The sequence below is a fragment of the Leptodactylus fuscus genome, chromosome 6 (assembly GCF_031893055.1).
Source record: "Leptodactylus fuscus isolate aLepFus1 chromosome 6, aLepFus1.hap2, whole genome shotgun sequence".
Classification (NCBI taxonomy): domain Eukaryota; kingdom Metazoa; phylum Chordata; class Amphibia; order Anura; family Leptodactylidae; genus Leptodactylus; species Leptodactylus fuscus.
This window is the reverse complement of record NC_134270.1, coordinates 41,220,513-41,237,438: the sequence shown is the minus strand read 5'-3', so window position 1 is coordinate 41,237,438 and position 16,926 is coordinate 41,220,513. Positions and strand designations below refer to the sequence as shown.

The 16,926-nt window shown below is 45.0% G+C and overlaps 2 protein-coding genes across 2 annotated transcripts; both read left to right on the top strand.

Annotated features, from left to right (window-relative positions):
* The first annotated feature begins 918 nt into the window (after window positions 1–918).
* On the top strand, window positions 919–1,859 carry LOC142209976 (tektin-4-like). The gene has a single exon (XM_075279010.1). The coding sequence runs from the start codon at window positions 919–921 to the stop codon at window positions 1,804–1,806; it is 888 nt and encodes a 295-aa protein (XP_075135111.1). The 3' UTR covers window positions 1,807–1,859.
* A 1,114-nt stretch (window positions 1,860–2,973) lies between these two features.
* On the top strand, window positions 2,974–15,874 carry LOC142209975 (uncharacterized). Its single transcript, XM_075279009.1, has 6 exons — window positions 2,974–3,079; window positions 4,909–5,045; window positions 10,655–10,853; window positions 12,418–12,561; window positions 14,321–14,457; window positions 15,599–15,874. Exons 1-6 carry the CDS (start codon window positions 2,974–2,976, stop codon window positions 15,827–15,829), a joined length of 954 nt encoding a protein of 317 aa, XP_075135110.1. The 3' UTR covers window positions 15,830–15,874.
* Window positions 15,875–16,926: the final 1,052 nt, after the last annotated feature.

The window sequence follows — 16,926 nt, the reverse complement described above, 5'->3', positions numbered from 1 at the left end:
TGCCCCCTGTGTTGGGCTCTATACAGTATATTGGCCCCACATAGTATATTGTACCCTTTTGGGCCTCCACACTGCATATTTTTCCCTATTTTGTCCCCACACTTTAAATGATCTCCTTTTTGACCCTCATGCTGTATCTTGCTCCCTTTTTTGACCCTCACCCTGGATATTGCCCCCTGTTTTGGCCCCTGTACTATATATTGCTTTTTTTTTTAATACTCACACAGTCACTCAATAACCTGTGTCCTATTGAATTATTTTAAACTTCTGCTTAAGTCAGACTTTGCTTTGGCCTCCAGTGGGTGGCACAACCTATGTCTGGACACGGGACAAAATATCTGGATGTTATTCAGCAGTAAACCCAAAAGGGCATGGGCAATTTAAAGAAAAACAGCCATAAATTCATGAGCTGTTTTATGACCAAAGTTGCCCCTTTTCCTAATGTAGCTCTGTAGGGATTTAGCCTATATTAGCAATATGTGACTGCATTATATTATGTGCATTTTCCTAACAACGTCTACATCTATGGCAGCTTTACTGTTTGTGTATTAAACATGAATACAAACTTGGTCTCCTCCAGAAAGAAGAAAACTTTCTTTCTTGTGTCCCCTTCCATCTGGAGGAGAGCTCATTTGCATTCTCTTCCCCATGAAGCATTGCCCATAAGCTGGATTTCCTCAGTGACAACCTGTACACCTAGGAGCTGGGTATTGCAAATGTAATGGGAATTTTTATGCCATATAACGCCAATTTATTTTTATTTTTTGTTTGTTTTTATAGATTTTTGCAAGATGGATGGATTTAAACTGACAAAAGGTAAGTTTTATAATGCAAAAAAGGAGGGGCCATTGGTAAACCTGTCTGATCCAGCAGAAAAAGAAAGACTGTTAGAAAACATGGTCCAAACTGGCCTAAAACATGGAAATATTCTTATTGCGCCAAGCGTCAGTTGGACTGTGTCTAGAAGATGCAATAGTGGAGCTGGAGCTGCTGCGGGAGGTGGAGCTGATTAGAAATGTGCAAGATCTTCTGAAGAGGACCCTGGACCAAACCATTCAACAGATCAGGCAGAACCGAGACGCCAAGGAGAAGCTGGAGATGGACTGGTCAGACAAGGTGGAGGCCTATGACACCAACAACAAGTGTGGGCACTACAATAACCAAAGCACCGAGATCCAATTCCATCACCACTCCTCTAAATTTGAGGACAACACGTCCACACCGGAATCCTGGTCTCAGTACAGTCACGAGAACATATACAAGGCGGAAAGAGAGAGAATGGCTTCCATCAATCTCCGGTCCCTGATCGACAATATCCTGCAGGACACCGCCGAAGATCTGCGATCCCAGTGCGATGTGGTCAACAGCGCCTTCGCCAGGCGGTGCGAGGAAGTAGAGGACGTCAAAAGGAAGCTGGAGAACCATTTGCAAAAGACCCTGAAGGAGATCGGAGGTCAGGAGAATAATATTGCTGCCCTCAAGCAGGCCATAAAAGATAAGGAGGCTCCTATGAAGGTTGCTCAGACTCGCTTGTATCAGAGGTCCTACAGGCCCAATGTGGAGCTGTGCAGAGATCCCGTACAGTTCAGGCTGGTCAGTGAGGTCGGAGAGCTGTCGGAGTCGGTAGAGTACCTGAAGCAGAAGCTGGAGGAGTCCGAGCAGTCCCTCAGGAACCTGGAGGACACCAGGATGTCTCTGGAGAAGGACATAACCAACAAAGCCAACACTCTCTTCATCGATCGGGAGAAGTGCATGACCCACCGCACCCGTTACCCCGTGGTCATGAAGCTGACTGGCTTTCAGTAGAGTCAATAGAGAAGTTATTTTCTGCTTATCACTCCATGTGTGAACCCAGACGAATAAAGAGTGAAGACTCAAAAAAAAACGCCGCTGTTACGAGCGCTCCCATTGAAGTGAATGGGAAGTGTTCGGCAGTCTGCCATAACACCGGCGTGTACGGCTGTGATATACGCCCGGCGTTACTCCGTGTGAATGCCCCCTAAGGTGACTTGACAATCAATCAGAATGAAGCCTTGATTTGGTCAGAAATCGCCTTGTACAAACAGGCAGGAAAGTGACACTGCAGCCGACTATGTAGTACAAAACATAGCAGCTGCAGAAGCCGAAAGATACCACATTTTTGAGAAACACCAAGTTGCAAGTGTTTTTTATCCTTCAGTAAATCACTAAAAAAAATAGCCCTAGCCATGTTATATTCGTATTGCTATTCTGTTCTTTTCTCGCTTCACATGTTTATCTCTGACACATTATTGTACTCAGTTACTTCTATCATATTTTTTTTCTGATTACAGATCCTTTCATTGGGACAAAGGGATTTATACAGACTGACAGAATGCAAAACCAGTTTAGAATAAGAAATTTCCAGAAGGATCTTCTCATTGCTGACCCAGAAGAGAGCTCTGCCACTTTCCAATCAGAGGCCGATGCTGAAGGTAGATGTATGTTGTCTCATGTTTTTAACTTAAATTAAGAAACAACAAAAAATATATACATGTATATACAGTGGAGAGTTACGAAAGTGAAATTCATATAAAGTAGAAAGGAATAGATTTTTGTGTTGCAGATTTAGACAAAATAAAATAAATAATTCCCTGACGCTCTGGTGTCCACTGCTATAATCCGTTGGGTCACACCCCATGTTTGGCCCTCGGAACCTATGCACCTTACTTGCCGGCTGAGGCCAATCAGCTGCCTGGAAAGAGACTGGTGACATATGTGAGTGACATCACTGGTTCCACTCCAGCGGACGCCTAATTGGCTGTCATGTGGGGTACAGGGGGAATAAGGCACAATGCATGACCGAATAGGCTGTGGTGTCAGACACTGTAATGCTGGGGACAGGTGATCAAGATTTCATATCTTAATGTTATTCCTCTGTGAGAATAATGTCCATAGTGCAGACAGTATAATGCTCCAGATTCACCCTCACACAAAATTGATACTTGATGCAAGATGACAGATTTAGTGGTGAGGGTCTGCAGCCTATCCCATCAGGAAACCTCATGGGTGGATTTTACACAAAACGGAATAGAGCAGCTTGCACTGAATGAGAATAGATGTAAGCGACAGTGAAATTGTAGGACAATCAGAGTGTATATATAGTGTACATGGGAGGAATATGCAAATCTGTCTCCCAAGATGTAAATAGGGAGACAGTGCCTCTGTTATGCTGCCCTCTATAGGAAGCACCCTGAACATCATGCCCGACTTTCCCAGAAGCCTTTACTGCATAATGTGGGATTTTTACCAAGTTCTCTCTACGCTGCGCTGACGAGGTCCAACCAGACCAAAACGGCCATCCGTAGCTGAGAAATTGACTTGGTAAAAATCCCAGTTATGCAGTAAAGGCTTCTGGGAAGTCGGGCATGATGTTCAGGGTACTTCCTATAGAGGGCGGCATAACAGAGGCATTGTCTCCCTATTTACATCTTGGGAGACAGATTTGCATATTCCTCCCATGATCCCTTACAGTGGAGCGACTATGGCTGTATAAGTCTCCACACACCTAATAGTTGGTTTCTCCTTATGGAGTAACATTATCCCCACATATAGTGTACAGTCTATATATTATCTGTTTATCTATCTATCTATCTATCTATCTATCTATCTATCTATCTATCTATCTATCAATCTATCTATCAATCTATCTATCATCTATCTATCTATCTACCTATCTATCTAATCTATATTAGGGTTGAGCCGATCTTGAGATTTCAAAATCTGATTTCCGATCATTTTCCATCTGAACCCCATCCCGATCCAAATTCCGATCCTAATGCAAGTCAATGGGATTTTTTAATGATCGAAAATCGGATTTAAAAAAACGATGCTATTCACTACACAGCGTGGAATTGAAGCCTTCAATTTTTGGACTCCACACTGTGTAGTGATTAAAAAATCTGCCGGCTACTTAGTCCCCCCCTGTTGTTCAGTTAGCTGACGCCTCCCCTCCCGGTGTGTACACCGCTCCCCGGAACTCCGGCCTGCTGTTCTCTGTCCGTTTCTCTCCTCTCTCATTCAGACGCCAGGAGAGCATCATAAGTGCCCCCACCTCCATAGTGAATCACTCACGTCTCCCCACCCTGTACCCGCCCACACTCTCCTAAGCCACAACAAGCCCCGCCTACTCCCAGCATCAGTAACACTAGCCTAGGGAGGCGGGGGTGTACATGACACTCTGCCGGCATGTGAATGAGAGAAGAAATGAGCGAAAACAATGGCCTGGAGCTCCGGGAAGCGGCAGCGGTTCTGTGCAGTTAAGTTACAGTTAAGTTAAGTTGCAAGTAAGGGTTAAGCGATCAGGATCAGAATTCTGTTTACGATCTTTTTTAGGCAGGATCTGAAACCGATCAAGATTCTCAGTTAGATTTTCCAGATAGGACAATCTCTCATTGCATTGGTCCCTCAAGTTACAATATTAATTGGTGTCAAGATGACCGATGTAAGTTGAAGGCCTCATTGATCAGGAGCTTTGTGATGTGTATTGAACATCCTAACAATGTTATTTATGTTCCCTCCCCTCCCCTGGTCCTCCGATTATAATACTCTGGCATTTGAAAAGACCACAGAGTATAATGATAACAGTGCGTGGGGTTTGTGGGCCTGCGGCCTCATTTGCTGATCCTTGCTCCTGCTCACATCCGCATCCACATGCAGGTGGCCATGAGCAACAGCGGGGATCAGTAAGTAAATAGGGCCCGTTACCTGCTGGACTTACTTCAACAGGTAGTGGCCTATTTAAAAAAACAAAAAACATCAGGGGCCCATTGAAGACCCTAATGTCCTGGGCTTTGTGGCAAAAACAGCAGAAACAACATTTTTCCATATTTTGGGACATTCATAAAATAATAGATTGTTCCTTAGATTCATTCATCTCTTTTTTTATAGGGAAAAATCAAGTGTTCGACCAGATCCCATTCAAAGAGGTTGCTGGCGATGAGGGTAGAATACCAGTGGCCATCATTTGCGAAATAGACGATAAGAATTACATCCTCACTGTAGAGGGTGATTCAGTTATTTTTAAGGTAAGATCTAATCCTAAATAAATATCCATAACTTACTGTATCCTGTATATGGCTAATATATTACTCACAGCTGGAAAGATCAGGAAGCTGCAGGTCTGTGGAGCCATTTGCTAGTTATAGCCAGACATCCCGAAGATTAGGCAGGGACGGTTTATTACCATCCCTGCCTTTCCAATCACTCTATGCAGATCAGTCACTGGCGCTGTCTATACAGTAATGTGAAACACCATTATGCAATCCCCCCATAAGGGACATAAAGAAAGGGACATAAGTAGCAGGAGCCTATAGGGCTCAGATCAGCTCTGAATCGTGTATTAGGAGGTTATATTTCTCCTGTAACTGGGGTTATAAGTGGTTACAAATAACTTTGTAATATATCTTGTCAAATAGAAATGCCTTCTTTTGTTCTTAGGCCAGTGCCCTGCTTCCCATGCTCTTCTCCTCACTAAAAAAATGAACTTCAGTCTGAAAATCTCTGTTATATGGGATAGGATAAACTGCAGGTGACATGACTAAAATTACACATCTATAGAATCTATGGAAAGGGTAGGGGTAGGAGTGAGCACAGGCAGAGAAAGATAGATGCAAAAACAGGGAACAGATGCTGGAGCTAAATAGGAGCTTTCTCTCACAACCAAACTACTTTATTCACATCAATGCAGATATATTGTTACACCTAGGTTGACCGAGCTTCTCTGCTGCCTGAGGCGACCAATTTAAAGTCTCCCCCCCCCCCGCCCCACTTCCAAAAGAAAAATATCTAACCATGCGATCTTTGGGTTCGTGATGGGGCCCCCCGTAATTAAAATTGTAGGTCAGGCTCCCCATTTGCAGATCAAATATTCCCCTTATTTCCCCATTACTAGCCCCCACAGTATATTATCCCCATTACTAGCCCCCACAGTGTATTACCCCATTTATTGATATGCACACAGTATAACACCCTCTTTCCTAACCTTCACACAGTAAATTGCCCACTTGTCCAGTCCTTACAAATTATATTAGCACTAGAGATGAGCGAACACTAAAATGTTCGAGGTTCGAAATTCGATTCGAACAGCCGCTCACTGTTCGAGTGTTCGAATGGGTTTCGAACCCCATTATAGTCTATGGGGAACATAAACTCGTTAAGGGGGAAACCCAAATTCGTGTCTGGAGGGTCACCAAGTCCACTATGACACCCCAGGAAATGATACCAACACCCTGGAATGACACTGGGACAGCAAGGGAAGCATGTCTGGGGGCATAAAAGTCACTTTATTTCATGGAAATCCCTGTCAGTTTGCGATTTTCGCAAGCTAACTTTTCCCCATAGAAATGCATTGGCCAGTGCTGATTGGCCAGAGTACGGAACTCGACCAATCAGCGCTGGCTCTGCTGGAGGAGGCGGAGTCTAAGATCGCTCCACACCAGTCTCCATTCAGGTCCGACCTTAGACTCCGCCTCCTCCGGCAGAGCCAGCGCTGATTGGCCGAAGGCTGGCCAATGCATTCCTATGCGAATGCAGAGACTTAGCAGTGCTGAGTCAGTTTTGCTCAACTACACATCTGATGCACACTCGGCACTGCTACATCAGATGTAGCAATCTGATGTAGCAGAGCCGAGGGTGCACTAGAACCCCTGTGCAAACTCAGTTCACGCTAATAGAATGCATTGGCCAGCGCTGATTGGCCAATGCATTCTATTAGCCCGATGAAGTAGAGCTGAATGTGTGTGCTAAGCACACACATTCAGCACTGCTTCATCACGCCAATACAATGCATTAGCCAGTGCTGATTGGCCAGAGTATGGAATTCGGCCAATCAGCGCTGGCTCTGCTGGAGGAGGCGGAGTCTAAGATCGCTCCACACCAGTCTCCATTCAGGTCCGACCTTAGACTCCGCCTCCTCCGGCAGAGCCAGCGCTGATTGGCCGAAGGCTGGCCAATGCATTCCTATGCGAATGCAGACTTAGCAGTGCTGAGTCAGTTTTGCTCAACTACACATCTGATGCACACTCGGCACTGCTACATCAGATGTAGCAATCTGATGTAGCAGAGCCGAGGGTGCACTAGAACCCCTGTCCAAACTCAGTTCACGCTAATAGAATGCATTGGCCAGCGCTGATTGGCCAATGCATTCTATTAGCCCGATGAAGTAGAGCTGAATGTGTGTGCTAAGCACACTCATTCAGCACTGCTTCATCACGCCAATACAATGCATTAGCCAGTGCTGATTGGCCAGAGTACGGAATTCGGCCAATCAGCGCTGGCCAATGCATTCTATTAGCCCGATGAAGTAGAGCTGAATGTGTGTGCTAAGCACACACATTCAGCACTGCTTCATCACGCCAATACAATGCATTAGCCAGTGCTGATTGGCCAGAGTACGGAATTCGGCCAATCAGCGCTGGCTCTGCTGGAGGAGGCGGAGTCTAAGGTCGGACCTGAATGGAGACTGGTGTGGAGCGATCTTAGACTCCGCCTCCTCCAGCAGAGCCAGCGCTGATTGGCCGAATTCCGTACTCTGGCCAATCAGCACTGGCTAATGCATTGTATTGGCGTGATGAAGCAGTGCTGAATGTGTGTTCTTAGCACACACATTCAGCTCTACTTCATCGGGCTAATAGAATGCATTGGCCAGCGCTGATTGGCCGAATTCCGTACTCTGGCCAATCAGCGCTGGCCAATGCATTCTATTAGCTTGATGAAGCAGAGTGTGCACAAGGGTTCAAGCGCACCCTCGGCTCTGATGTAGGAGAGCCGAGGGTGCACTTGAACCCTTGTGCACCCTCAGCTCTGCTACATCAGAGCCGAGGGTGCGCTTGAACCCTTGTGCACACTCTGCTTCATCAAGCTAATAGAATGCATTGGCCAGCGCTGATTGGCCAATGTATTCTATTAGCCTGATGAAGTAGAGCTGAATGTGTGTGCTAAGCACACACATTCAGCTCTACTTAATCGGGCTAATAGAATGCATTGGCCAGCGCTGATTGGCCAGAGTACGGAACTCGACCAATCAGCGCTGGCTCTGCTGGAGGAGGCAGAGTCTAAGATCGCTCCACACCAGTCTCCATTCAGGTCCGACCTTAGACTCCGCCTCCTCCAGCAGAGCCAGCGCTGATTGGCCGAATTCCGTACTCTGGCCAATCAGCACTGGCTAATGCATTGTATTGGCGTGATGAAGCAGTGCTGAATGTGTGTGCTTAGCACACACATTCAGCTCTACTTCATCGGGCTAATAGAATGCATTGGCCAATCAGCGCTGGCCAATGCATTCTATTAGCGTGAACTGAGTTTGCACAGGGGTTCTAGTGCACCCTCGGCTCTGCTACATCAGATTGCTACATCTGATGTAGCAGTGCCGAGTGTGCATCAGATGTGTAGTTGAGCAAAACTGACTCAGCACTGCTAAGTCTCTGCATTCGCATAGGAATGCATTGGCCAGCCTTCGGCCAATCAGCGCTGGCTCTGCCGGAGGAGGCGGAGTCTAAGGTCGGACCTGAATGGAGACTGGTGTGGAGCGATCTTAGACTCCGCCTCCTCCAGCAGAGCCAGCGCTGATTGGTCGAGTTCCGTACTCTGGCCAATCAGCGCTGGCCAATGCATTCTATTAGCCCGATGAAGTAGAGCTGAATGTGTGTGCTTAGCACACACATTCAGCTCTACTTCATCAGGCTAATAGAATACATTGGCCAATCAGCGCTGGCCAATGCATTCTATTAGCTTGATGAAGCAGAGTGTGCACAAGGGTTCAAGCGCACCCTCGGCTCTGATGTAGCAGAGCTGAGGGTGCACAAGGGTTCAAGTGCACCCTCGGCTCTCCTACATCAGAGCCGAGGGTGCGCTTGAACCCTTGTGCAGCCTCGGCTCTGCTACATCAGAGCCGAGGGTGCGCTTGAACCCTTGTGCACACTCTGCTTCATCAAGCTAATAGAATGCATTGGCCAGCACTGATTGGCCAGAGTACGGAATTCGGCCAATCAGCGCTGGCCAATGCATCCCTATGGGAAAAAGTTTATCTCACAAAAATCACAATTACACACCCGATAGAGCCCCAAAAAGTTATTTTTAATAACATTCCCCCCTAAATAAAGGTTATCCCTAGCTATCCCTGCCTGTACAGCTATCCCTGTCTCATAGTCACAAAGTTCACATTCTCATATGACCCGGATTTGAAATCCACTATTCGTCTAAAATGGAGGTCACCTGATTTCGGCAGCCAATGACTTTTTCCAATTTTTTTCAATGCCCCCGGTGTCGTAGTTCCTGTCCCACCTCCCCTGCGCTGTTATTGGTGCAAAAAAGGCGCCAGGGAAGGTGGGAGGGGAATCGAATTTTGGCGCACTTTACCACGTGGTGTTCGATTCGATTCGAACATGGCGAACACCCTGATATCCGATCGAACATGTGTTCGATAGAACACTGTTCGCTCATCTCTAATTAGCACCCTTTACTGACCCCCACAATATATTGCCCCCTTGTATAACATCTACACAGTATACTGCTCCCTTTACTGGTCCCCTCCTCATGTTGGCCTCCTCACACAGTATACTTGTTAGGGAATAGCAGACGATAATTCCCCAGAAGCTGCTGGTGAACCCTGGAGGGAGGGGCACAAGAGACAGTGAGCCCTAAGCTGAAGCCCCCCGCTTTCCCTTCCTATTGCCAGACCCTATCCTAGGTAATAGGCGACAACCACGAGTACAGTCCCTCCCTGAATACGTGAAACACAAAACGCAGACAAGATGAACAACAACAAAGTGAGGCCAGCTAGCCAGGGTTCGGTAACAGGAGAGCGATGCAGTGCCAAATCAGAGTCCAAAAGAATTGTCAGTAGGGAATCCAGAAGTCAAGGATTAGAATACAAGTAAATAAACAGCAAGAGATACCAGAAAGCAAGAGGCAATAACCGGCACCAGTGTGACTGTGAGCCAAGACTAAATAGGGGAGGAAGAACCCGCCCTGATCCTGATAGGAAGGAAAGCTGTCAATCACAGGCAAGACAAAATCAAACCACTGAATGGACAGAGGGAACCAGGGCAGAAGACGGGTGTGGTTCAAATCCAATTACAGAACTAGAGCCGTGTTCACACAGTGCAACTAAAAACTTTAAGCAGATTATCAAACTGCACACGCCTCCTACGCCGCAGGACGTGAGCAGAGGGTGGCGCAGAGGCCCGAACAGGCAGAGATGTTACAATACTCTCCTCTTTTTGACCTACCTTGGATATGATTTAGGTTTGACCTGAATTTTACAAAAGTTTCGGGATCGAAAACTGACTTTCTTCATGATAATTTCACCACAGATTATGAGTTAGGGTGCGTTCACATATGTACATTTACTTGATGGTGGACCCCGGTGAACAGACTTTTACTATAAGTAGTTGAGTATCCCTGTTCTTTTGGCCTCAGCAGCCCATCATGCCTCGTGGACCATCATGTTGTAAACTGATGGTAAAAACTGATGACAATTTATGGTGTTGAAGTAGAAATTTGTACAAAAGCCTGATGACAAGTGACGCATTTTCACATCAGTTTTGGCATCAGTTGGAATGACCAAGGGACAAAAAAACTGATACTAATGTAACTAAGTGTGAATGTACCCTAACTAATGAAATTTCATTAACAGGAGAGTGAATTGCCACTAATGATCCCATCAGAGACCAGCGAATTTATCTTCTACCAAAGATGGGATGATAATGGTTTCACATCTCTAGAGTCATCGCTGGAGAGAGGATCTTACCTTGCATGTATCAACGGTGGCTCGAATCTGATACTAAAGCGCTGTTCAGAAAATGAAATTGATGAAACTGCAAAATTTGACTTTGGTAACAATTTACTTTGTGTTAAGTTGGAAACAACATGGTGTCAATGATCTCTCAACACATCTTTATTATTAAGCTCTTGGTTAGAAATGATCAGACTTTTGCTGGTTTTAGACGCTGTGTTCGGTCTGGGAAACATTGTCTTTGTGTACAGAATAGATGTGTGATCAGTCTGAAACCCAAAGTACCAGACATCACTATTCTTCCAAACTGCGGGATATGTGGTCGTCACATGGACCATGCTTCCCAGACTGAACACAGTCACAGTTATCTGAAACCAGCTTTAGGATATGTTCTCACCTAGCAATTTGCACCGGATTTGGGGGCAGATTTTGCTCCTGATTTTGCTCCATGACATATTCTACCCAAAATCTGCCTTTGGGAGCCTTCACACGATGTAACGCGCGTAATACATTGAAAGCATAGGGAAAGAAGCCTCCCATTGATTGCAATGGGGAGCGCACGAATGCCGGCTCCCATTCAAGTCAATGGGAGTTGCTTTTTACGCCGCTCATTCTGAACGTCTTTTTACGATCAGAATGAGCGCAGCATTACATCTTGTGAAGGCTCCCTTCCAGTGTTTTCAAAGGGAGGTAGAGATCACAGCAGGACAATGAAACAATAATCGTCCTACTTGATCTTGCTGTGGATTTCGCGACTCAAGACTCCATACTTAGGAGGCCTATTCATCTCAGCAGCACATAGCCACAATTTAATGTCGATTCAGTATATTGACACTCCCCCATGGGTACCACACGGCCGAATACAGCAGCAGACAATGAAAAGGAATTCTTCATTTTCCGCTGGGTGAACATTCCCTAAGACTTCCAGATAACACTCTTTTATTTTATTTGTATTCCTATGACCTGCAATGATGGTTTGGGGGAAAGATTAGGTGAAAATACATAAATTTGGAGCACTGTTCACATTAAAGGCCTTTCCCATTTATTGAAAAAATATATTTAATAGGACTATGAATGGATATGCAAACATATAACTATAGTACTTACCTCCGTACAATTCCCATTTTGATTCAGATACTGCCTGGGTTCCTTCTGTTGTCCACTTTCTGGAGTCCTACGCATGGGAAATACCTGAAGATGCCCATTCAATCAAATACTGGCTTCAGTGGTTACTGCCATCCTAGGCAAGTGATTGGTTGAATGGGCATCTCCAAGCAGGAAGTGGAGAACAGGGATCCAGGCAGCCTCGGAGCCAAAGTGACAGGAATCGGGTGGAGACCAATGTTAGTATCTCCATTCTAAGCCTTAAACACTTTGAGCCCAGAGTACAGTATAAAACATTGGTTTGTAGTAGAGATGAGCGAGTAGTATTTGATCGAATACCTCCCCACCATAGGTATCTGTGTAAGCGGCTGAACACCAAAGGGCTAACGCATTGAATATTCGATGCACTTAACCCCTTGGTGTTCGGCCACTTACACGGATACCTATGGCGGGGAGGTATTCGATCGAATACTGCTCACTCATCTCTAGTTTGTAGTAATTTCTCCCAGTGTTTCTAAACTACAGTTTCAAATATTTTTTTTTTTTTTTGAAAATTACAGAAAAAGTTCCAACCAGTGAAAGCCTCATAATACAACCTGATATCCCCAATATCCCATATCATTTCCGGAATATACATAGTGATCTACTCATTGCTAACCCAACAGATTCCATTGCTACTTTTAAGTCAGATGGACACCCTGAAGGTAAGCTTCTGCTTAGGTTCTCTGTTTGTTGGCACATTGTTTTGATTTGAAAATGTTGGAATATTTCATGGATATAGCACTTAAAGGGATCGCTCCACCACAAAGCTGACAGTGAGCTGAATTCAGTGTACTGTAAGTTTTGCAGGCATGTGCCCCAGTTCTAGAGATATTGGTGCAATAAGTTTTGACTACCAATATCACTGCACTGTCAGAGGGGCCGGCCACACAGCTCAGCGTGGTGGAAGAGTGGGGAGGAATGCCCCCTTCACAGTGCAAGTCTATACAAGTGTACAATCAAAAGGGTGTCAGCTGTGAGGCTGGTCAGGAGAATGGGGTGAATGGGAGAAAGTGAAGCCCCCTTGTGAATTAAAGGGATTCTACCATTAAAAAAACAATTTTTTCTAGGTAACACGTCAGAATAGCCTTTAGAAAGGCTATTCGTCTCCTACCTTTGGAAGTGCTCTCCGCCGCGCCGTTCGTTCGAAATACCGGTTTGTACCGGTATGCTAATTAGTTCTCTCGCAGCGATGGGGGCGTCCCCCAGCACAGGAGATGCGATGGGGGCGTCCCCATTTCTGCTCGAAAACCGACTGCAGCGCCGCCTCTATGTTCTTCTGTATCCTCCCCTTCCTTCTTCAGCTTGATGTTGGACGCCTGCGCAGTACGCTCTGTTCGGCGAAGACTTCGAGGAACGTACTGCGCATGCGTGAAATTGCGGTGTCGGCACTATGGCCGCGGGTATGCGCAGTACGTTCGGCAAAGTTCGCCGAACAGAGCGTATTGCGCAGGCGTCTGACATCTAAAGGATATTCCGACGTGTTACCTAGAAAAAATAGTTTTTTAATGGTAGAATCCCTTTAAATGCCAGTGCACTTGTGTTAACAGAGCTTCATTCACTTCAATGGGGCTGCTGGAGATTGTAGTCCTGAAAGTTCCTTTCAAGGGGAGTGTCGGCCACATATGATCACTAGCGCTTCCATAACAGGGAGACTTCAGGGGGACTTTGGAGCCCCCAGAGATCTGACACTTATCTGTGGGATAAATATCACACAAACCCCTTCAAGTCCCTGTCAGTGGACTAAGTTACAGTAACCAGAGACATAATTATTGTCTTTAATCCCTTCCCGCAAGCTGCCACAATAGTATGACAGATTCCGGGTCTTTAAAGATGGCGCCGTTCTGCTGCAGCACGGCCGCCATAACTATTGGGTCCCTGCTGTTATGTAGAGCAGAGATCCGGAGCTAATGCCCAAATTCAGAGTCCACTCTGATCGTGGGTATTGCAGGCCAAGATCACCCCCCAAAGTCAAAAAATTACCCCCCGAGCCAGTCCCCACTGGCCCTTTACCTTTCCAGTTGCAGTTTTAGATTTCTGTTAAGCAGTTAAAATGTAAATAAAACCATATAAATTTGGTATCCCCGGAATCGTATTGAAACATAGAATACAGGTGACATGTCATTTTGACTGCAGAGTGAACGCCGTAAAAACGAAACCCGTAAGAATTTTGCACAAATGCACCTTTTCTCCAATTCTACCCCATTCTGAATATTTTTCCAGCTTCCCAGTAGATGGTACAGAATAATTAAAGGTACCACTATGGCTCTGTGAGCAGAAAAGTAAAGAAGTTATAGGGTTTGGAAGGCAGGAATAAAAAAAAAAAAAAAAAAACTATTGAAAAACGTTACCAGCAGGAAGGGGTTAACTTGATTTAAAAACTTAAATTTTTTTTTCATTTTTTTTTTTTTTTTTTTTTTTTAGGGGAGCAAGCAGTGTTTTATCTGAACACATACAAGTCTAATGATATGTCCTCTAATGCATTGCCAGTGGCCATCAGCTGCCATGTTGGGGAGAAGAATTACATCTTGTGTGTACAAAGTAATTCTGTTATCCTTAAGGTAAGATCCAAGTCCCTGTAATGCCTGGCTCGCTTTTTGGTCCTCATCTCTTAGAAGTATGATATGATATTGTATCACACACCGTTACACTATAGATGTTTGTACCGTATACTTGGCTCAGTTATACAGTTTTACCCAATAAACTTTTCCTTTCACCCTTATATTGTAATCCCTTATATATACATGTGTTTTGGTCGTTAGTGTAGTTTTGTAGAATTAGATCCAATAGAACTTGTAATTTATCAATCTGACTCACAGATTTCTCATGTTTCCCTCTGTATACCAATGTGAATAGAGAGAGAGCTGTCAATCACTGGTTAGGTCCGCCCACTGGACTCCTAAGCATAGAAAGAGCAGGGATTTAAATAAAAGACAAGTTATACTGAATCGTGCCCCATAAAATAATACCAATCTGCTGGGTTCCTTATGATCCATACCATGATGCCCACAGATAGGACTACTTGTACCTTGCCACGTGACCCGTTACATTTTCTAGACAAGTGAAATTTGTATAAATGTAGCTTTTGTGATTGTAGACTATAACTTTGATAATAAATAGAGATGAGCAAGTAGGTATTCGATCGAATACTACGGTATTCGAAATACTCGTACTTGATCGAGTACCACTCGCTATTCGAATGGAAAAGTTTGATGCAGAACCAGCATTGATTGGCTGAATGCTATACAGTCGGCCAATCAACGCTGGTTCTTCTCCTACCTTTAGAAGTCTTCTCCGTGCAGCTTCGCCGCGGCGTCTTCCGGCTCTGAATTCACTCTGCCAGGCATCGGGCCTGGGCAGAGCCGACTGCGCATGCCCGCTTGTAGTGCGGACATGCACAGTCAGCTCTGCCCAGGCCCGATGCCTGGCAGAGTGAATTCAGAGCCGGAAGACGCCGCGGGGACGCTGCACGGAGAAGACTTCTCGGAGGATCCAGCCGACCCTCACTCGTGGACTTGGTAAGTATAATTTGATCGAATGTTGCCTACCCCTGAAACGAGCATTTTCCCCCCATAGACTATAATAGGGTTTGATATTCGATTCGAGAAGTCGAATATTGAGGGGCTACTCGAAACGAATATCGAATCTCGAACATTTTACTGTTCGTTCATCTCTAATAATAAACTCTTTTGTCATGAACAGGAAGGTAACCTTCCAGAAGTTATACCATCAATGACCAGTGAATACATTTTCTATGCGAATGAGTTTTCTGCTGCACAACCTGATAACCATTTACTGAAGTTTGAGTCATCATGTGAGCGGCAATGTTTCCTCGGATGGCAAACAACAGACCCAGAAAAAAAACTGATGCTAAAGAAAGAAGTAAATGACGTTGATGAAACCAAATGCTTTGCTCTGAAAGAAAAAAACTGATGTAAAATCTACAGGTATACAAGCGCTGCCATCATCCATGTTATCTATCCATGTCAGAAATACAAACAGCACCGTGGGGGCCAAAGTGTTATTTTTTAAATTTGTATTATAGAAATAATTCTTTTTTTAACTCATTGCTTATTAACTGAATAATGACTGCCAACATGCCTCTGTATTTTTCCTGTAACTTTATGCATTGTTCCTCTGCTATTCACCTGGAAACGTATGAATAAATTGTCGACTGTTACTACTCTTCCCCTCATCCATGGGGAATGTCACTCACCTTTCCCTGGCGCTCCAGACTCCGACACTGTCTATTCTAGCACATGCCCTGAAGTGCCTGCCGGAAGTCCTGCACCCCACATGACCACTGAGGCCAATCAGTGGCTTAGGTCACTCAAGTAGGTCACCACATCCTTTGGGGCTTCCAATGGTGACTTCAATGCATGCTGGGAAGGACATCGGTGGCAGACACCAGTGCACTTGGGACAGGTGAGTATGATTATTTATTTTTTAAAGCCTTCAGGACATCCTCTTTAAGGGGAAAATATATAATTAGAGTAGAAGTTTTAGGGGGATTCAGTAATATTTTATGGGTCATGGTTTCCATGACAGAATCAAACTAGATTAGGGTGATCAACTCTTTAATAGATAGAGGTGCATTTACCTTCCAGGACTTGCAATGAGTAAATGGGCAGCCAGTATGATGTGACTCACTAGACACCAGAGTGTCAGAGGGGTGGAATCTAGCCCAATGATACATAAAGACATAGGGGGTGTCAGCTGTACTGGGAATTGAACAACCATAGTAATAAATTGGTCCCACTATCTGAGGCTTTCCACACTCCCGCCAGTATAAAGGATTACACCCAGGGACAAATTTGAATAAGTATAAGGAGGTTCTGTACCAGGAAAGTGGGAGCTTCTGAACTACTTCCCAGTGCGTGGAACGCTTAGATATTTTTGAGACCATCAGTAGTAGTGGATAGGGTAATGGGCCATCCTGGACGGGTAATGGAAGCAAGAGATAGGGATGATCTGGTTTCTCTATCCACACCTTTACTCAATGTTTGTGATTTGGTAGCATTAACCTTGTA

Excerpts from the sequence above, each read along its gene's own strand:
- LOC142209976 (XM_075279010.1), top strand. The coding sequence starts at position 919 with ATGGAAATATTCTTATTGCGCCAAGCGTCAGTTGGACTGTGTCTAGAA.
- LOC142209975 (XM_075279009.1), top strand. The coding sequence starts at position 2,974 with ATGACAGATTTAGTGGTGAGGGTCTGCAGCCTATCCCATCAGGAAACC. Across the intron at positions 3,080-4,908 it reads TGCACTGAATGAGAATAGAT|GGAAAAATCAAGTGTTCGAC; the intron begins GTAAGCGACAGT and ends CTTTTTTTATAG. Across the intron at positions 14,458-15,598 it reads GTAATTCTGTTATCCTTAAG|GAAGGTAACCTTCCAGAAGT; the intron begins GTAAGATCCAAG and ends TGTCATGAACAG.